This window comes from Tupaia chinensis, unplaced genomic scaffold, assembly GCF_000334495.1.
Source record: "Tupaia chinensis unplaced genomic scaffold, TupChi_1.0 Scaffold000416_1, whole genome shotgun sequence".
NCBI lineage: Eukaryota > Metazoa > Chordata > Mammalia > Scandentia > Tupaiidae > Tupaia > Tupaia belangeri.
Window position 1 is genome coordinate 3,704,576 of NW_006159921.1, and position 22,382 is coordinate 3,726,957.

The window sequence follows — 22,382 nt, forward strand, 5'->3', positions numbered from 1 at the left end:
TATATATATATATATATATTTCCTCATTTGAAATGGATCCAGTGAGGCACAATATACATACACACATGTATCTAGTTCCACTCTGTTTGAATAGAATTTAAATAATTAAAAAAAATGATTTTCCTGAATCTCTCATCAGGCCTTAGGTAGAACCTTGGGAGTTTGTTCACCTTCAAATTTCCCAAGAGTATTCCTAGAGTCCGTTGATTTTTTGAACTGTTTAGTTTATGCCATAATGTTCTTAACGTCATCTGGGAAAAGGTTACCAGGAAGATTTACATATGGAAGATCAGGATAATCTTCAAATGCATCTGAAGGAAACAACGCCCCCTCCCCTCTATTGCCTCACCCATGCGTCACCAGGAGAAACAGCAGCTTTGGAAAAAAAATTGCTGCTGTCTGTGACCACTATACCCACAGAAAAGGAGTGGGAGAGAAAATACCCATGTGATGGACCAAATCATTCCACCCCCTGCTTTGAGCTGCTTTTTCTAGGAGCCAACTTTCCCCCTTGGGTCCTTGGGAGATGCTTAATGTTAATTGACTCAGAGGAGTTCTACTCTGTGTTTTGAAAACCACACAGAAATGAGAAGTAAGTTAAAGGGTTCCACTGCTATCTCCCTAGTCCCCAACAGATATGCACAAACAAATCCAAGGTACTCAACAGCCTTTAAACAGAATCTGGGGCTAGCACCAGAGGCTAGGTTTATGATAGGCTCTATATTTCCAGAAGATTCCTTAGAAGTTAGATGGACCCTAGCAACCCATAATGGAATTATGCTGTAAACTTTGTTCTGTGAGTAACCAGCAGGTATGTTCCTCTAACTTGGATTTTCCCCCTTCACAAATGGTTTCAGGAAATTCAAAGTGGTCATACCCGTAGAGAGGACAGAGTAAGTCAAGGTAGATTGTTCTGAACTGCTTCTGCTTTGTTAGGGGATAGGACACTAGATACTTCTTCACAGCTCTCAAAAGTGCTTTTCTGTCACTGGTTTCTATTTGTCATTTTGCTGCCCTTCATGTCTTTGTGTTTCACAAAGTCCATGGAATCTTGGTTTAATAGAAATAGAGGACTTGAGAAACAGAATGATGATCATTCACATTGTAAGTTAATAAAATCTGAATGTAATTGGTCACATTGTCCCAGCAGGGAATGTTTGTAACCTGTCCTCAGGCCAGTGAGAGAGTTTGGCACTGTTGTGCATAAAGGAGGCCACCCTCATACAGCCTAGGAGGAACATAGTTCTTAGCAGCCAAGAGAAGAGTAAACACTGGGAAAGTCTGTGAGCAGAGAGGGCTATGAAGTTGGAAGTAAAATTGAAGAGTTGTTTGTAGAATTATAAGAACCGTGGAACATCAGAAGGCATATCTTCCTTGCCTTAAAAAAAATGCCCTTTCAAACTCTATATTTCTCTAGCTACTGCCTTCCTTCCCTCCTATTTTTTTAATAATTTTTTTTTTTTTTAAATAGCATCATGATTCCCTGAGATACCCATGTCAGAAAATTTGGTATCTCCTTTGTCAGTCTAACTGGTTTCCTTGTTTCCAATATTTTCTCCCTAAGGACTTTTCATGCAACAACCAGATTTGATTTTAAAGAGCAATTTAGATAATATCAATCCTTGTTTAGAAGTGTTTAATAGCTTTTGTCACAAGTAGGATACAACCCAAACTTCTTACAATGGCCTACAGAACCTTGCCTGCTTTGGTCCCTGTCTCTTTTTACTCTTTCTCTCAAACTTCCCCCTTTGTTCACTCTGCTCCAAAAACTTTGGCCTTATTTCCATCCCTCACCCGTCTCAGGGCCTTTTCCTATTGTGTTGCCTGGAGTATTCCAATTTATTACTAGTCCTTTTTTTAAATGGTGGGTTCTAATGTCACCTTTCTAGATAGATCTCTGTTGATCATCTTAATAAATTCAACACTCTCCCTGACTACCCACCTCCTCTACTAATGTTTTATATTATATGTTGGATTTTTCACTACCTGAAATTATCTTGTTTATGTTTTCATTATTTATCACTGTATAATATAAGCTCTATAGTGATAGAGACTTTGCTTTGTTTATCACCATGACTCTGTTTTTGAAGAGTGCCTGGCACAGGATGAATAACAGATAAATATTGTTTTCAGTGAAAAAAAAAAAGAGAATAAACAGATAAATAGTGTACTTAGAAACTGAGTTATAGCCAGACTGCTGCAGTTCTCTAAACTACAAGTGTACAATCTATTTCTTTGGCCTATAGCACCCTCCTCTTTCTTCTTTTTCTGCTCAATTCCTGCTTATCCATCCATACTGGATTCTATCACCTCCTCCTGGAAGCTCTCTTTGATCTTACAAGTTTAAAGTTTAACAGTTTCAATAGACCTGAGAGCACATATATAATTAGCAATTATTTTTGTTTAATGTATCTGTATCTCCCATTAGCCTAGTTCTGGCAAAGATGTTTTTTGATTTGTACTTCCAGCCAAGTGGGAATCTATGAAAATATACTCTATTTAAGTAACTCATTTGTTGAATTACTTGGCAAGTCATAAATTCCTTTGGTATGTAAATTGGCTATCTCCTAAGTTCTTCCACTTGCCAAATTTTGATTTTTAGACACTGAGATTTTTAAAACATGTAAGTACATACAAATTTTCTTATCAAAAAGGCTCATATTGTCACTAAAATTTTTCTATAAGAATAATAACTTTTAAAAAGAAAAAATAATAAAAGAAACATAATAACTTTAAATATGATATCTATATTATATGATCTATTATATGCCATGCATCTCTGATATAGATTGTCTTATTTACAAATAACTCTTCAAGGTGTAGGTATTATTATCCTAATATTATATACACAGAAACTGAAACATGGGTGTGTTAATCTCTTCAAGCTCATACAGCTAGTAAAACAAAGCTTGGATTTGAATCCAGGGCTCTGATTTCTAAGCCCAGGCTCTTTCTGCTGTGCTGAAAGCCTAAGCTCATGCTGCCCCCTATGGGGCAAGCCCACAAATCAGAACTGCTTAAAAATATGAAACTTACAAAATTTGAGTGCTTATAAATATAGAATCAAGAAACAGGCTTTGGGTGACCATTTTTTTTTAATTGACTAGTAAACTGGTCCTAAGTCTCAACATGTCTTAAGTAAGACCATTTCACAGTATGTTTTCTCTCTGTTTATAAGCATGAAAGTATTTTGTAGGAATTTGCATTAACCTAGTCATGTTTTATGTTAAGCAGAAAGGTATTTTGTATGACTTTGCGTTAACTTAGTCGTGAGACTAAGAGAGGAGGTGTCTTGCTAGACATCTCCTCCCGCTGCTGTATAAGTTCATTGTATGTGTGATGAGGCCAAGCTACTTATTTGACCTCAGTTTCAGGATTCTAGTTAATCCAGCTTTTCTCTAGCTCACCTCCTACTCTAGAGCATTCATGCCATGTGGATTGGAAATTTGTCTTAAACTCTTTCCTGGGCTGGAACTTGCTTTTTTTCTCATTCGTGTCAGGTCTTATTTAATAAAGGTTGGGCCTGTTCTTCCTTACCTGGATTTGGTCAGATTTCTTTGGCTGTGCCCTTCACCTGGCACCACAGTAGTCCTGATTATGCATTTCTCTCTTTTTTTTTTTTGAGAGGTTTTTGCTATAGGGCATGTGCGCTTGCCAGACAGACAGAGAGAGACACAGAGACAGAAAGAGAGAAATCACCCCCCGGGGGGATGGCCACACTGCAATCCCTTCTCCATTCTCCTCTCGGGATCTTGGGCATGCACGCAAACGTGCCCGGCATGAGTTTAAGTCACCAGGTCCGGGACTCGAACTGTGGTCGACTACATGGGAGTCCAGTGACATAGCCATTATGCTAACTACTGGTCCTCCGATTATGCATTTCTGAAGGGTCATCCTTGCTCTGTATCCTTTTGTGTCTTAGAATATTGTACAGAACTGAACTGAACTTTTCATATCTCTATATGGAATTTATCTTAGGTTGTTGCTTTAGCTTCCTACCCTTTCACTGTACTGGTTCTGTTCCCTCTATGGTTTTAGACTCTTACCACACAGCAATGTTTCCCACCACTTGCTAGAAACAATGCCTCAGCACAAAGAACCTCATCAGTGGAAAAAGGGCCAAGAATCTTGTGACTGAACTTTAGATCTTATTGCTTACCACTCACTGCTTTTCTTCTGTGCATCTCTGGTGATGGAGATGGGGATGGAAGACAGTCTATGTGTGATGACGTAGAGCTGATTTTCTTCAGGTTCTGCTCATCTGAAGGATCTATCAGTTTAGTGATGAGCAAGCCAGAAACTGGTTGTTTGTATCTTGCATACTGTAGAGCATCCATGATCCATCTCATTTCACGCCAAACTTCATCTATTTGCTTTAAAATAAAATGGTGAAAGTCATGAATTAGATAGCTATCAAGAAGGAGTATGTTTTCCTTTTTCCATTTTCCACAGTATTGCTTTTTAGCAAAAGTAAAATATTTTCAACATTGCGTTGTAAGCCAGAAAATATCCCTTATTTGTAATCTCTTGTATATTACATGTTTTTACATGAGAGGCTGTATCATTTACTGCAAATAGTGGCAGACCCGGATTTGACCTGAGATATGCCTCTTAGCTGTGTGATAACATTTAGCAACGCATGTAACCTTTTAGAGCATTAGTTGCCTTATTTGCAAAATAAACAGGCAAAACAGCTTCCCTTTTATACCTCACTATGTTGCTGTGATGATGAGCTGTGATGATAATTTTTGTAATATTATATTTTCTAACTTACACATAATAGTTGTATATGTTTCAGGTTATCAAAACATGTATACATTGTGTAATGATCAAATCAGGACAATAAACATATCCACCATTTCAAACACTTATCATTACTTCATACTTTTGAAAGTCACTCTTCTGTTTTGAAGTATACATCGAGTTGTCTCCAATTATTGTTACTCTATTATGCCATAGTAATCTAAAATTGATAACACTTATTTGCATACATTCTTGCATCAAAACCACAGTGTCACTTCATCCCCCTACTGATGTAGATTTGGAGAAAAAGAAATGATGAATTTTAAAGTCCTTTGTAATATACTGCTCACACATATAAAGTGTTATCATCTCTTAGCATATAATGAAATATTCCTCATTGACATATTGTGGGGAAAACATAATGATAAAGACTGAATTTTAGAATACTTTAAGAAAGACATGTCTTAGATGTGAACTAGGAAAACACAAAGTCTAACAAATATCTGTACTCTATGGCAGAAATTGAGAGATCCAAAGATATACTAGTAGGGAGGACAAGAGTAGACACTAGAAACTGTCTAGGAGAAGAGTGGATGGTAGAGCATGGATGGGAGCAGCTTAGGGAAAAAACTTATCAGATACAAGATTGCAAAGTTCTCTGTTGAAAATGATACATATGATAATATCCTTGATTTGATTATTGCATGCATACATTGAAAAACATATTGCGTGCTATAGAGATGTACAATAATTGGATTAAATATAGATCATAAAATAATAAAAAAGAAAAAAACAAAGCATTACTAGAGTATTTTGTTAAGTAAAGTTCTTAGAGCTATGTTAATAGAAAAGGAATAACTTTTTATTTTTAAGTTTCTTACATATAAAATAAGAGCTTCTAAATTACAAATCTGTTTAAATAGCTTATTCTTTTTTTTTTTTTTTTTGGAGAGGTTTTTGCTATAGGGTGCATGCGCTCACCAGACAGACAGAGAGACAGAGAGACAGAAAGCGATAAATCACCCCCTGGGGGGATGGCCATGCCGCAATTCCTTCTCCTCCATTCTCCTCTTGGGATCTTGGGCATGCATGCACATGCGCCCGGTGTGAATTTAAGCCACTGGGTTCGGGACTTGAACTGCGGTCGACTATGTGGGAGTCCAGCGACATAGCCATTATGTTAACTGCTGGTCCCTAGATAGCTTATTCTTAAGTAACTTAAACATCTTTACATTTTGAGGGTAGCTTATTTTAGATGGTTACCATTTTGATTTTTGGGTTACCCAAGTGGCTTTAATATCACAGTTTTGTTTTAAAGTACAGTCATAGTTTTGCTGATGCCTACTGGTGTAAAAGTCACTCATATTTTTCTGACTGTCTTTGTAGATGAGAGACGTTTTCCCAGATCTTGATAGACACTGACTGTGAACTTTCTGGTTATTATATCTCTAAGGAAGGGTTGTTAGAAAAAAAAATTTTTTTTTTTTTCCATAAGACTCTGGTGCTAGGGAACCAGCAGTTAGCATAATGGCTATGTCACTGGACTCCCATGTAGTCTACCGCAGTTCACGTCCTGGACCCGGTGGCTTAAAACTCACGCCAGGCATGTGTGCGTGTGTGCCCAAGATCCCAAGAGGATAATGGAGGAGAAGGGATTGCGGTGTGGCCATCCCCTCTGGGGGGTGATTTCTCGCTTTCTGTCTCTATGTCTCTCTCTGTCTGTCTGGCGAGCGCACGCGCCCTATAGCAAAAACTTCTCAAAAAAAAAAAAAAAAAAAAAGAAGACTCTGGTGCTAGTGGTTGGCTTTGCCTCTGATTTCACTGGATGCCTTGGCCAAGGCATTATCTTCTTTGGGCCCATTTACTCAATTGTACAAAGAGGAGGAGGTTGAACTAGATGATGGAAGGTCCCTTCCACTTGCTTTATGATTTTTTAAAAGAAGTTCGTTCGTTCTTTCGTTCTTTCTTTCTTTCTTTCTTCCTTCCTTCCTTCCTTCCTTCCTTCCTTCCTTCCTTCCTTCCTTCCTTCCTTCCTTCCTTCCATAAATGAAACAGAGCAAGAGAAAGAGATAGGAACCCCAATAGAGTCTTGATGCTGTGATCCACCCCCAACCTTCACCCAGCCCTGGAACATAGGCAAGTGTGTGCCCATTGTACTCAAGGAGATCATCCGACTTGGACCGACAACCCTCCCATGGGGGATTGTATCACATTTTACTTCCTGGCCCCTGTGATTTGTTTCTGAAGAATATTTAGGATATTGATGTCACTCATCTTCCAGGTGGAAGATATTCACTGTATAAATAATGCAAAGTTAAGGTATCTCTGATTGTAGTAGTTTTAAAGATAAGGTACTATCAAGTGTTATGTTTTATGTTCATAATTCCTTTTTAGGTCTTTAACCTGTATTTAAAAATATTTTAAAAACCTAGTACTCCTAACACAGAGTAGAGTCCGAAATTGTGACATTTATTCTGTCATATTCAGAGAGACAGGCAAGCTAGAGTGAATTAGTGAATAGTACTGCGTAGCTGATAACCATTTTTTCTTGTATTCTAGTTCTGTTCTGTCCTCAGGTGACAGGAGTTGGTAGAGTATTCAGAGCTGGTGATGAAAGCATGAGACTGTGCTTCAGGCTTTGTTAGCTTAGTGAGTTGAACGGGAAGTTCAGCAGTGGGCAGGTCTGTGAGGTGACACAGCCATTTGGAAGGGAGAAATCTGAAGTTCAAGGGATAAAGTCAAAATGGGAATCCCAGGTAGATAAATTTTTCCAATGAGATTGTTGTTCTTTCCTGCCTCATAAAATATATGCTTGTCTCAAAGTAATTTATAGTGCCATTCTCTAGTTTACTCTAGCTGGATTTGTCAAGGACAGAGACTATGATTTTGTATCTTTTTCTTTTCTTTGTGCAGAGAAGGTACTCAAAAATAATAGTTCAGTGAGTGACTAAATGAATGAATGAATGAATGAATGAACGAATGAATGGAATGATTCTCTAATTCTTTAGATCTGTACCCTCAGAGTTACTGTGAGGATTAGTAAGATAATATAGATGAGTGCACTGCATGAACTATAATGTTATAAAGTTTTCAGTTGTTACCATGATAATCATAATTATTATAGAGGGTTGACTCCAAAAGATAAGTCCATGTCCTAATCCCAATAATTTATGAATATCACTTTATATGATAAGAAAGTAAATATTACTTATATGGCAAAATGTCATTAAGACTTTTGAGAAGAGGAGTTTATCCTGGATTATTTGAGTGAGATCTAATTCAACAAATGTCCTGATAAGGACATTCTTTTAAGAGTGAGTCATTCTTAGGAGATTTGGCACACCCCGGAGAAGGAGGCAATGGGTCCACAGAAGCAGAGATTAAATAATGTAGACACAAGTCTAAGGATGCCAACAGCTACCAGAAGCTGGAAAAGCCAGAGAATGGATTCTTTCCTAGAGCCTACAGAGGGAGTACGACCCTGCCAATACCCTAATTTCAAACTTCTGGTCTCCAGAACCATGAGAGAATAAATTTCTATTGTGTTAAGCCACTCATTTTGTGGTAATTTGTTACAGCAGTCATAGGAAACTAATAATCTACCTGTTTTCTTTGGATGAGGTTGTTTCAGCCCTGTTGCTGAGGATGGTTAGAGAGATTTAGTGTAGAAATTTAAAAAATTGTGTAGAAAAATGTGTTTAATTCTTAATTTTTCTCAGGGATGAGGTAAAGAAGTCTTAACTGAAAACAACAATAATGACAGAGGTGTAGAGAGGCCTGTGGATTGAGTTTAATGGGACTTTAGCTAAGTAGCTCCAAAAGAAGTATAATTTTCACCCATTTTACTACTGTTGATCTAAAAGTAACTGACAACATAATCCCTCCTGATTTTAAGGTCTAAATTCAGCTTCTAAAGACTTGCTGACACATTTTTAAAAAGAAAGACCATGAATCCCCCAGGTCTGTTGATTAAAAATTCTGCATCCATTTCTCACTCTGGCCTTTAAAAATTTCAGTCTTCATCCCATAAATTATACTCCTTTCTCTGTACTCAGGCAAGATAATATTTTTATTAAAATGTAAAGGTGATTGGTTTCCTTATAGTACAGCTACAAGGTGCTTGAGGGGATGATAGATGGGCCATATTTAATGAGCTGTGTTTCTATTACAGCTTAGGAGCATTTGAAACATTACAGTATATAAATTATGGCCTAATTGCTCTTTAGGCTTTAGCGGCTCAAAATATGCCAAGCTCCAGGTCACACTTTTGACATTTCTGCTGTGTGTGCTGTCTATAAAGCCTGTATACGTTATCTATGATTTTCTACACCTCCCCTGATCCAGCCCTCCCCTTTTCTGGCTGTACTTCTTGGCTTCTTTTCCTGACTGTATTTACATAGACTCCCTGCTCTTTACAATGTTTGGTTTGTGTAGTGACTTCAGCACCGTCTTAGATCTGGATTCATAGAAATGCTCACAACTGGCGGTTGCCTTTGCAGGTTATAGTGTGCAGTGGGCTGAGCTGTGAACACCAATAGGTGAGTGGATGCAGCTGGTTTTCATTTTGAGAGAGACAGACTGAGAAGCAACACACATGAAGGGAGAGATGCTATTGAATGATCTCCTCTTAGTGAATCTGTCCCTGTTGCCTAGGGCAAGGTGGTCCACTGAAGGTTATAGGTGCAGAGAGATGGTCTGGTTTTATCTTGGCCAAGTGGTAATTTCTTGAACCCTTTGGGAATTATCTCTTATCCATATCTATGTGTGTCTGTCTGACTAGAAGGGAATCAGGTACAGGAGGCTCTCAAGTTGCCTTCTTTGGGATACTAGAGCAGGCTAGAACTTAGAAGAATTCCTTAGCTCACCTGCCTTTATCCAACTCACTTAATGGTCTGTTATGTAAAGGAAGAGAAAAAGGCAATGAAGCTAGCCTACATGAAAAAGAAAGGAGCAAGGGTAGTAGTCAGGGAGTAAAATTGGAGCCAGGAATTCCTGGAGGGGTGTGAGACTGCTGCAGACAAAAGAAAGTCAGCCTCCTCATTGGATGATCAATCATTGGATTCAGGGAGGCTTAACTGGAAGGAGGCAGGAACAGAAATATTTATTTAAAGGTATTTTTTATTATCATTGAACATTAGAGCCAACTAGGCCATTAGGAGTCATCTAGTTCAATCCTTTCATTTTACACACGAGGAAAGTGGGGCCTCTGTACATCAAGCAAATTGTCTTGCACTCCAGAGTATAGAAGATTTGGGACTAAATATGTATGCTCCTTGACTTCTGGTCCATTACCATTCTTCCTATGCTCTGCTGTGGCTTATACTAGATTTAATAGATGTGCTAGTCTTCCATATTTTCTTCATTTTCCTTTTCCTTCCCTTTCTCCATCATCTATGTTCTATATTTACTGAAAATGAAATAAATAAAGTAAGCTTCTTGAATTTTACACACTACATTCTCAGGTCAAGAAAGCAAAGAACCTTTTAGAGAGGTCATTTCTTTAGTCTGAGAGATCATCTAACATACCTCATTTATAGGATGAAGACAGTATTATAATCCTAAAGATTTGTCTGCTTATCACTTTGCAAATATATTACAGTATCTTCTTCCAGAGTAGTTAAAAATATCCAAATCTTGTATATTCTTATCTCAAAAGATTTTTCTTTTCTTATTCATAAGTAGATAATATTAATTCATGATAATTTACTGCATACTTACTATTTGCCAGGAACTTAGCGCTTTACTTACATACAGTCTCATTGAATTCTCTCACTGACACTATGAGGTAGTGCTATTATTATCATCTCTATTTTACAGATAAGAAGATTAGGACTTAGATTTTTGTGTGTTCAAAGTTCACAGCATTTCATCATCTTAAATCCTTATTATTTATTTTCTGGATAGTTATAAAAAGCTTATCTGTTAGGTTGTTGAGAAAGTCATGACATAGCTTTCTATGCAAAAAATGTATCATGACTTTACAGACAACCCAATAATTTCTCTGCCTTTTGTTTTTCTCTTAAATCCAGGAATGATACATAAATTATTTTGTAAACACGTTCTATCAGAATGAATGCTTACAATAAACAACCAGTATGGCCATACCAATGCATATGGGAAGAATATCTGCCCTGCTTTAGTCTATTCTAAACAGAGCTGTGAGAGCCTACAACTTACTTTCTGCAAAATCTTGGCTAGCTCCCTATTGTCTATAGAATAAAGTACAAATTTCTTACCATAGCCTTCAATAAAGCCTTTGCATTCTGATCTGATTTCATTGCCAATTTTTTATTCTTGCCTAATTTCTCATTTCTATCACTTAATTTATGCCTCAATCAACCATGACTACTTATTCCTCAAATCTTTCTGCTATTTTTGATTTATCTGTTTATATTTTTTCTTTGAATACTTCTCACTACAATTTAACTCATTCCTGTAGGCTCAGCTCAGATATCAATTGCATCCTCCATGGTGACTTTTTGGATAGCTACCAGTAAAAGTAAATTTTTACTAATTTAGGTGGACTTGGAACTTTTTTTACCAGTCTTTGTCTTTTGACACCTAACATTTTAATATTGTATTTACACACATTTCTTGTCTACCCTAATGGATTTTAAACTCCTTAAGGTCAGGGACCATGTCTAATTCAACTTTCAGTGCCTGGCACCTGGGTGTTTATTAAGTATTTATCAAATTGAACTGATTATATATCATAGACATTTTTAACATGAGGATATTACTATTATATTCATTTTCTGACTTGGGTAACTGATGGGCACAATGATCGTATGTAAGGCTTGACTTAGGATTCTGAGGTGATTTCAGGCCAGATCCAAGTTCTCTTGACTACTACTAGTGAGCACCTGTTTGACAGATCCTCAGGTGTCACCATAAGGACTTTCCAGACTAGACCATGGACAAGGAACGCATTTTACTGCCTTGGTAGCCACATACTAAAGTTTTAACTCTGCCAGAAAGAAGTCTAACACATAAGGACTCAGGTCTAACTGGATTTGAGTTAAGATAAACCAGTGGAACATTTCATTTTCTTTTTGTCTGAGATAATTAATTAATACTATTTTTCTTTCCTTTGAAATTATTATTGGTGAGAATAACATTCTAATCACTACTTCTGGGGATAATCTTTCCTTTCCATTATGGAAAGCCACTGTTATCTACCCTAGTGACTGATACAGTTCTTAGTAATATCTAATTTATCTATAACTTTTTCTTAAGCCTTTGTTTTAAATCTCACATATTTCTGAGCTCTTAGTAATATTATAATTTAGTTCTTAGTAATATTCTAATTTATCTGTAACTTTTTCTTAAGCCTTTGTTTTAAATCTCACATATTTCTGAGCTCTTAGTAATATTATAATTTAGTTCTTAGTAATATTCTAATTTATCTGTAACTTTTTCTTAAGCCTTTGTTTTAAATCTCACATATTTCTGAGCTCTTAGTAATATTATAATTTAGTTCTTAGTAATATTCTAATTTATCTGTAACTTTTTCTTAAGCCTTTGTTTTAAATCTCACATATTTCTGAGCTCTTAGTAATATTATAATTTAGTTCTTAGTAATATTCTAATTTATCTGTAACTTTTTCTTAAGCCTTTGTTTTAAATCTCACATATTTCTGAGCTCTTAGTAATATTATAATTTAGTTCTTAGTAATATTCTAATTTATCTGTAACTTTTTCTTAAGCCTTTGTTTTAAATCTCACATATTTCTGAGCTCTTAGTAATATTATAATTTAGTTCTTAGTAATATTCTAATTTATCTGTAACTTTTTCTTAAGCCTTTGTTTTAAATCTCGCATATTTTTGAGCTCTACATTTTCAGCACATCAACAGGCTACTTGCATATTGTGTTCTTTGAATTGGCTAAGATCACTGTTCTTTCTCATGCTTCTATTTTATCCCTTCTACTTTGCCTCTTCTTTTACCTCAGAAGAAATAAACTATTACCTGAATGAAATCTAAAACTTGCTGGTGTCTTTGTTTGGCAGCTGCAACCTCGCTGTCTGAGATCGCTTCCCTCAGGGATTGTTGGGTATTCAGAGAATCCAGCTCCATAACAGCAGAAAGGCGGCAATACAGACTAATAAATTTCTCCCTGTAGCTGCAAAAATGAACTGGAAAATGGACAAGCAAAATAAAACATGTTAAGATCTGGTATCAAAATAAAGAAATTCATACCTCAGAGAAAACAAGTTGAATAAAAACATGATTTATTAATCCTATCAGTGGAAAATATTAAGCCATAAATAAATTATAAATGTGCTCTTAAGGGGCCAGCTGTCTGGCTTAAGTCAGACAGTGTTCCCTTTTAAGGTTTCCCAACTTCTGGTGAGGTATGAGGAAGAGGAGTTTGCCCAAGCAGCAGTTTATGTTTTACATAATATATATATATATATATATATATATATATATATATATATATGTATATGCATATATATATGCATATACATATCTGTATTATAGATATATGCATACATCTATAATATAGATATGTGTATATATTTATACACACATATGTGTGTGTGTCTATATATGTGTGTGTGTGTGTGTGTGTGTATATATATATATATATGATATATGATATATGACTGGGAAAATAAGCTTGCTTATCACTTTAAATAAGAAAAAAGTCAAAAAGCAATTTGAAATCTAGTTTCAATTTTCAGTCTGATTTCCAGTTTTTATTTTACTTGCTTCACTCCAAGGCCAGAAGATACACTTCAGAAGATACATAACCTGCTTTTTTTCAGAGTGTCTTTGGTCTGACCTCAAAACTTCCCTGAGGGCCAATTATGATGGATCTTGATCTTCTGCACCTCCCTCTCTTTGGCTCCTCTGGAAGGATGACGGAAACCAGTGCCTTGTTAGACCATTTTTATCTTCAGCAAACTTGGTCTTTCTTTCTCAAAAGATAATGGTACAGAGGCCATAGGAAAGCGTCTAACCTTCATCTCCATCACGTTTCCTTCTCTAGGAGGGTCAGAGCAGTGTAGGACTGCACTTAGTGCAAACAGCCTGGGGTGGTCAGATGTTCTATACAGCTCTGCCCCACTCTGATTGTGTTTAATAACTTCACATTCCAGTGGGACAAAGAAAGCATCCTGGTTCAGAGTGTAGTGTCAGCCTCTTTCTGAGTCTTATCGAATTCAGAGACATTGTAAGAACCTCGCTTGCTTTGTGTACCTCCTACCTGCAGTGTGTTCGATGCTTTGGAAGTAGGGCTATTGTAACTAAACAGGTCTGCATTTTTATTCTGGGTTTTTCAGTAAGGAATTCTAGGGAGAACATGTAATTACTGCCTTTGCACCCTTTTGTCATTGATTCTCGAGACCCATATCTGGCCATTTATAGAAACTGAAAATCATCCTATCTAAAGACAGGGCACCCGATCATCTTTACACGGCAGTGAGGATGCCCTACTTCTCTGAAAATTGAAGTATTTCTGTGCACTCTACAAATCCCATAGTACCAATGCATGCTTCCTCCTTGGCTGATTTCCTCTTTGGGTAAATCTTACGTGAGTGTAAGGGTAACCTGCTCCATTGGCCTTTCCTTGTATGGAAGTGGAAGAGAAGGATGGGATGAGGGTGTCAGTGGTTCATCTTTACTCCATCTGTGCCCTCTTTGAAGGAGGCGTTTCTCAATTTGGGTAGATTCAGTTCTGAAGCTGATTGTTTTTCTCTGGTATCATACTTCCTTCCCATCTCTTCTATTCCATTTATCACTTCATTTCCTTACACAGAGAACTGGTTTAATATACCCTCTCAGTAAATGATAAATTATTGAGGTTCTTACAGATGATCTAATTCTCACACAGTTTTCCTGCTTAAGTACCTCTAGAGAGCTCCTTTTTTTTTTTTTTTTTGAGAGGTTTTTGCTATAGGGCGCAATGTGCTCACCAGAAAGACAGAGAGAGACAAAGAGACAGAAAGCGAGAAATCACCCCCCAGGGGGGATGGCCAAGCCACAGTCCCTTCTCCTCCATTCTCCTCTCAGGATCTTGGGCATGCACGCACAAATTCCTGGCGTGAATTTAAGCCACCAGGTCCGGGACTCGAACCATGGTCGACTACGTGGGAATTCAGCGACATAGCCATTATGCTAGCTGCTGGTCCCTGGAGAGCTCCTTCTTGATATCAGGATGAAAATCCAAGTATCTTCTTCCCATAAGGAAAACTCCTAGGATTTGATTGATTGTATCTCTAGTCGTATCTTCCATCATGTGACCACCGTCCATTCTCAACTCCCATCAATTCTAAATTTTGGTCAATGACCTGTAGTAGCCTATTACGGGTCATTTTGTACTTCCATGCTTTCAGTCATGGCTTTCTTTCCCTTCTCTGCCAGTACCTTTAGGTCACCTTCAGATACTTAAAAATTCTGTGTAACCCTCTTCTTTTCAGTGAAATTTTCACTGACAGTTCCTCCTTTTAAGGTGGAACTAGTCTCTCTTTTTTGTTTGCTCCTAGAGCACTTGTTTCTGAATGTATTATGACACTTATTCTTGCTTCATTATAATTATGTGTTTACTTGACTGGCTTGGTATTAAATTGTGATTTCTTTGAGAGCAGGAACCTGCTGCCTTTATTTCCTCAAAACCTGGAACAGTGTAGCATCTCCACTAATGTTTATTGACTAAATAAATAAATGCAGGAGCTGTTAAGAAGCAGCAAGCCCTTCCCCAAAGGTTCCTCTTTCCCGCTGCTCTTTTCTCTCACCATGTGCTTGATTTTCCTCTTTTTAAAGGTGTATTTCAGGTCTGTAATATTTACTGGAAATGCCATAGGTGACTCCTTCCTATGGAGTAAGCTTACTCTTGACCCTCATAGCTCCCTGAATATGTCTCTATGCCTTTCAAGGAGGGATTATATCGTGTCGGAACTTGACAGATGTCCTCCCTTCGCTGGAGAGTGAAGAGAGTTAAGTGTTTCACAGGCTGTCTTTCCAAACCCAAGTGGTTAAAAAAATTCAGCTTTTTTTTTTCTTCTTTCTAAAATATGACTGGAAAGATATGGAGAGGCACTGAACAGTTTCTTTAAAAGAATACTATCAGTCCCATCTGAATTCTTAAAAAGCCATAGCGTTCACAGCTTTCTCTTGTTTCTCTTTGTGGTAGGAGCCTTGGGTCAGTGGGTGGTCTCAGCACCCACACCATCCATGCCATGCACCACAAGTGAGTTATGAGGAGGTTTTAACTATAATGCTTCAGTTTCCCGCTCTAGTGGTTTTTATCCAGAGCCTTTAATGTTACGTTAACAAATGTTACTTTAACATAGTCTTTTGTGGTTTAGCAATGATACATTTGGTAGCCATCACTGAGGAGGGGAGGATAGACTGGAAGCTTCTAATTTTTTTTTAAAATGTGAATCACATGCATTTTACAGACAAAATGGTTTAAGGCTACAATAATGCTATTATGTGGACCACGTGATTTGTTAGCAATTCACAAACTAAGTCTTATTTTCTACAGGTCCCTGCCCCCTTTATTTTTTTTCCTACGTAATGTGGTTGGTGTCACCACTAGGCATATAGCAGAGTAGAAAGTACGTGGGCTTAGATATCAAGTTGACCTGAGTTTGAATCATGATTCTGTTTCTTACTACCTGTATGAGGGTGGACATGTAACCTCCTGAACTTTCCTTGTTATCTAAGACCGGGATATGAATGTCTTCCTATGAATAACTAACGGGTCTAAAGTGCCTGACACAGCATGTGGCACATGCCAGATACAAAATAAACGTTTATTCTCACTTCCCCACCTCCAGAAAGAATGAAGCATTTAGTGGTTAGAATATTACATCTGGATTGGGATTAGAATATTCTTCCTAAGGATCTATAACTCATTAATATTCTAATCAGCCTAAGTCAAGTGGCATGGTTTAGAAGCCACGGAATCAAAGCCACGATTTTCCGGGGTCAATTTAGTGCCTTGGTTCTTTGAAAGTTCTAGGAAGAACTGAGGTACAAGGTGCCCCCCTAACGATTTCTGGTGGTGAATGAGTTGACAGTTGGAATACAGGGATGATATCCTAAATCATGAAAAATGGTAATGAAGGTTGAGGCTGTGCCATTTCTTACAAGCCTGTGACTGACATTCCATTAAGCTCATGGCCTGGATAGCCCACAAGCACCTCAATACTCATCATTTGTCAAACTGTACTCATCATTTCTCTCCTTCCTCAAACCTGTTTCTCTCATTCTATTTCCTGTTTTGGACGATGGCAACATAATCCATCTTAGTATCTGATTCAGACTCTCTGGCTCCTCTATCTTGCTCTTCAACCACATCCAATCAATCACAAAGTCACATTGATTTTAACTTCTAAATTCCTCTTGCCTCTGCTTTTCTCCTCCATGCCCACACTGTAGCTGCCATGGTTCTGATTATTGCCCAGCTGGACTGGTAAGGAAGTCACCTCTACTCTGACTCAGTCCCTTTTTTTTGGAGAGGTTTTCTCTATAGGGCGCGTGCACTCGCCAGACAGACAGAGAGAGACATAGAGACAGAAAGCGAGAAATCACTCTCCAAGGGGGATGGTCACACCACAATCCCTTCTCCTCCATTCTCCTCTCGGGATCTTGGGCACACATGCACACGTGCCCGGCATGAGTTTTAAGCCACCGGGTCCGGGACATGAACCGTGGTCGACTACGTGGGAGTCCAGCGGCATAGCGATTACGCTAACTGCTGGTTCCCCAGTCCCTTTTTATGTTCTCCTGCAATCTGTCTTCCACAAGCTGCCAAAATCCAGTAAGATCATATCATCCCTTTTCTTAAAATATTTTTATAATTCCCATTACGTGCTAGATAAAGTTGAACCTCCATAGGATAATATAAGTGGCCTTTTATCATTTTGACTCTTTTAACTTTTAGCTTCATCTCTTGTCATTCTTCCTCAGATGCCTGAAGCTTCCATTACAATGAGCTACTAAGAATAAATTTAGTTGGGCTAGACTTTTCAGATTGCCAAGCCATTATGCATGCCGTTCTGTATTCTTGAAATGATTTTCTTTTCTACTTTGCTTTTTCTTTCCCTTTCTGAATATTTATTTGCCCTTTTAAGATATAACTCAGACATTAACTCCGTAAAGAAAGATAAGATGTCATTTCTCTGAAATTCAATTGCTTCTCTCTTACAGCAATGTTTTCCATATATTGGAATTATTGATATAGATGCCTCTAATCTTCTACTGGGTTCTGAGCTTCTGGTGGGCGAACTGAATCTTACTGATATCTGTAGGTCCAGCCCTAAAAAATTACCTGGCATACAGTGGAAGCTCAGTAAATGTTTGTTGACTGAAGGATGCAGCCCATCAGAGAAGTAAGAAATATATACCAGGCCTCAAACTATTTCTTTAAACTTCTCCAGTATTTTATCTTTCTAGTCTAATTAGTATGAATCATGGAGAAATCAAATAAATCAATAAAAATCAACTTTCCTTAGGATAGCCCTGCTGTCAGTTGTGACCGACCACAGGGTCAGGGCAGAGTGACCTCCTCAGTGGAGGCTAGACAAATCCTCAAGAGGCCATATTACTGGATGGAGTTTCTAAGGGCTCATGGTGCTGTTTTTCTTTTTATCCCTGAGACTAGTATAGTTGGGTACTTGCAGGCCAGGCCCCCAGGCACACGCTTTAGTATTGCACAGGGGTCCTATCCTCCTACACGAAGAATGGTGGACTGTTAGCTCTTAGGCTGTGGAAAGGGTGATGGGTGTTTTGTACCACTTTGCTTCGTCTCAGTCCTGCTCATTCAGATCTCATACCATTTCCCTAGAAAGTCTCTCTTGACTGTGCAAGTAATTCTGTGAAAGAGTGCCTTGTGGGTTTGCCCCAGGCTAGTGTTGACTCCAGGAGACAGAGGGCTAAGTTCCTTTATCATTTTGTCTTTGCAAGATCTGTTTAGTGCTGGAATAGGCACAGATGCAGTTTTCCATAGCTGGTTAGCAAGTTATTTATGATCCACTTAGTCTAGTGGCAGGAACATGGTCAGTTTGTCAAATTTCAAATCCTTTCATAGGGACAGGGATGACTTCTACAAGTCAAATAAATATAGTACAATTCTTTATTCTGTTTTAATTGACACCTTCTTATAATTCACATATTTTCAAGTTTCATTAGAATTCCCTTATTGTTATTAAAATTTTCTGAGTTCTGTCTAATTTCCAAAAAAACATTCTTCCTCAGACATTTTTAGTGCTATCTTTTGCTCTTTTACTACGAATCTACCTATGGAAAGTAGAAGTCCCCACTTACAAGAAATGAAAATGCTTAGTATCTTTCTTAGAGAGGCTTAGGTTTTTCTATAGAAAGCCTTTAGAAGTTCCTATATAGGTACTATTAAATGCTTAGTGAGCTGATGCCCAATAGAAGTAGTAGCTATGGTAATCTTTTATTGAAAGCTTTGATTGATTGGGGCTAATACATGTCACGACTCTTATTAAGACTCAGTGATATTTTAAAAATTATTGCTGGTGGTGCTGAAGTACAATAAGCTTTGTACTAGAGAGTGTATTGGTTTCCTGTTATTGGCAATGTTTCCCTAGGTCTCAAAAAAAAAGGACTAATAGTATTTTGTAAACCAATGGAACTAAGCCTAACTAAGTGGTCTTTTCTGGAAGCTTGCATGGTCCTCATTAATCAGCTGAATCCCCATTGATGAGGTAATAAGAGAAGACCAACAGGGTAAGAGAGTATGTCTTAATCTAGGGAAAAACATCTTGAAGTCAAGAGCTACTGAGACCTAGGCTTTAATCTTTGGCTCATTTTTCATAGATGAAAGATAGAATCTGATGGTCATATGTTGCTTTTAGCAATAAGAAAAGGTAAGACATAAGCATAAGGTCAAAGACACAGCATAGTTAGATTTTATTGTATTACTATGCTAATCACATTTCTAGTTCTGTAAGTTCCTAATATGTATTTATGTTTGTAGTCCATGGATTGGTGACATCAGTATCCACTGAGTGCTTATTAGAAATGTAAGTTTTCCAACCACCTCCAAGACTTACTGACTCATCTCTGGGTTTGGGCTCCAAGAATCTGGATTTTAACACACACATTCTCCAACTAACTTTTAAGCATATTAACGTTTGAGAAGCACAGTTCTAGAGCAGCATAACCCATCGTATATGTTTTGTGGGTTTCTAATAGGTGCCATGCCAAAAATGGTTTCATTCATGTTCAGATGAATTCGGAAAAGGTTAAGTTAAACAACTTTGTTTAGCTTCAAGGTCTTTTTATTGTTGTTCTTGGGGGTGGAGAGCACTGTTGGATTTTGCAAAACTTTTAATATGGTACTCCACAGCTCAGAATCCTCCACTGGATTCCCAGCATTCTTAAAATAAAATACTTAAAATATATACTTAAAAGTAGTATCCTCACAGTTTATTCTCACTGCCTGGTAGACACTATATAATCTGACTCTCATTAACTCTCTGATATGATTCCCTATCCTCGTTCTTACTATCGACACTCCAGAATCTCTCAGTCAAACATAATCTTACTCAAAGGACTTTGCACTTGATGTTCACATTGCTTGAAAATGTCTCTGTTCAAATGTATCTTCTTCAGAGAGGCCTTCCCAGACCATCCTGTATATTACTGCTCCCATCATCTTCTCTAGTCCCTTACCCTAATTTATTTTTTCTTCATAGCCCTCACTTCTCTGCCATTTAAACATTAATGTTTGCTGATTGGTTTATTAATGTTGTTCATTGTTGACTGATTATTTGTCTCTTCCACTAGAATGTAAGCTTCATGGGGAGTTTGTTCATTGGTGATTTTTCAATGCCTAGAACAGTGAATGGCACATAGTAGATTATAATCTTAATACATATTTATTGATGAATGAATGAAAAATTGAATGGAGAGAGGAAATGGGTGCTAGCAGTCTTCATCACATTGTAGAATAGAGATTAACAACAGAGGGACAACAGGTGGCTGCCCAGAAGAGTGTGTGAACTTCACAGAGAAAAGGTAGAGAGGACACTTGAATAGCTTAAACCTCCATGGTCTTAGGAGTCAGATACTATTTAATTGATATGAAATCATTGATTGTTCCCACCAAAGTCATGAGGAAATGAATTTCATGTGTCATGGAACAACAATGACTGTTTTATATAGAATGGAATCTCTATGGTTAGTGCTCTAAAAAAGTGCTTTCCTTAGTTCTTTCTCTGTCAATTATCTGTCCCTGGGAAATCACTCACTTTTGTGGCTTCAGATGTTATTAGTAGCCACTGGACAGATTTCTCTGTTTAGTACCCAAGTTTTCTCCTGCATTTATACTGCCAATAGGACATGTCCACTTGGGTGTTGACTTTACCCTTTCAGACTCAACATATTCAAAGTTAAAAGTATTACTTTTTCCCCCAAGCCGCTTTCCCCTATGATTTTCTTTCTTCTAGTAGAGAGCAGTGTCCTCACAGTCATTGAGACTGAAAGCCATGGAACACTCTCTGGACTTCCCTTTTCCTCATTTAAACAGTTGCCTACTCTCGTTGATATTTCTTATGTCTAAAACTCCCAATGTTCCTTATTTATTCTTTTTTGTTTATTTGTTTCTATCCTAATGCTGGACTAATATAATAATCTCTGAAGTTTTTGACCCTTGCTTTCAATTAATCTTAAACAAATTTCTGAGCCTGAACTTTGAAAATACTACCCAATATGGTCCCACTTTGTATAAATTTATGTTCTACCATTTCCTAACATTTCTCAAATCTAGCCAAAAGAGACCGCTTGTTCTTTTCCTGAGTTTGTCTGTTCTCAGGTCTTTTCTCATTCTACTCCCCCTAACAAGAAAACTTTTCTTTTTACACACGTTATATGCATCCTGTCCATTGTTTAACATCCACATCAAAGAGCCTCTGCATAATGGCTTACTGTTATCTTTGAGAAAATATGCTTTCTTTTCTTTTTAAAATATCACTTAATACTCATAATTTCTGATTCATTCTACCTTATTTGTAATAATTTGTATTCTTATTTTACTCCTGCCACCATACTGAAAACTCTTTAAATATTGAGCTTTTGTCTCACTCTTCTCTAAATCTCTACAGTAGGTGCCCAATAGATATTTATTGACTTGCACTGAAATATGTTGCCTAAAATGGTATTTCAAAATGACAATGCTGTTATATCATGGACTAATAATGCTCTTTGGCTGGGGAGCTCACTCCATGGTCACATTAAAGTCAGGTCATTTGTATGGCTAATGTTATCAATCTTGTGATACAGAAAAGGTGCAGAAAGTTTAGGTAATTGCCAGTGTCACATAATAGGAGACCCAGGACTCTCAATTCCCACTCTGCGGGTCTGATTCAAACTTTTCTTAAAAACCTTCCCTCCTCTGGAAAATAACAATTGTTGTTCATCAGCTTTTGAGTGTTCGAACTGCTTGGAGCAGGGAAAACATGGAGCTTAAGCAGTTTATCCTGAGGCATAAATTCAGATTTAGAGACCCAGGTCTCAAAATGAGACATCAGGCAGTTTCCTAAAGTTGGTGACTGGAGAGCAATCCAAGGAGTGTCTGCCTCTGTTCCAGTCACCACTCACTCATTGTGCCACAAATTCTACAATTCATTTGAACCTCTTACTGGTTTGATACAAGAGG

At 37.5% G+C, this 22,382-nt stretch overlaps 1 protein-coding gene across 2 annotated transcripts in view; it reads right to left on the reverse strand.

The window, feature by feature from the left end:
- Positions 1 to 22,382, reverse strand: part of ANKFN1 (ankyrin repeat and fibronectin type III domain containing 1) — a 368,177-nt gene that overhangs the window by 24,715 nt on the left and 321,080 nt on the right. For both annotated transcript variants that reach the window (XM_006154669.2, XM_027774263.1), the window contains 2 exons: positions 12,713 to 12,879; positions 4,160 to 4,373 (listed from right to left, as the gene is read on the reverse strand). In XM_006154669.2, the coding sequence (XP_006154731.1) occupies positions 4,160 to 4,373; positions 12,713 to 12,879 (381 nt within the window). The remainder of the gene's footprint in view (positions 1 to 4,159; positions 4,374 to 12,712; positions 12,880 to 22,382) is intronic.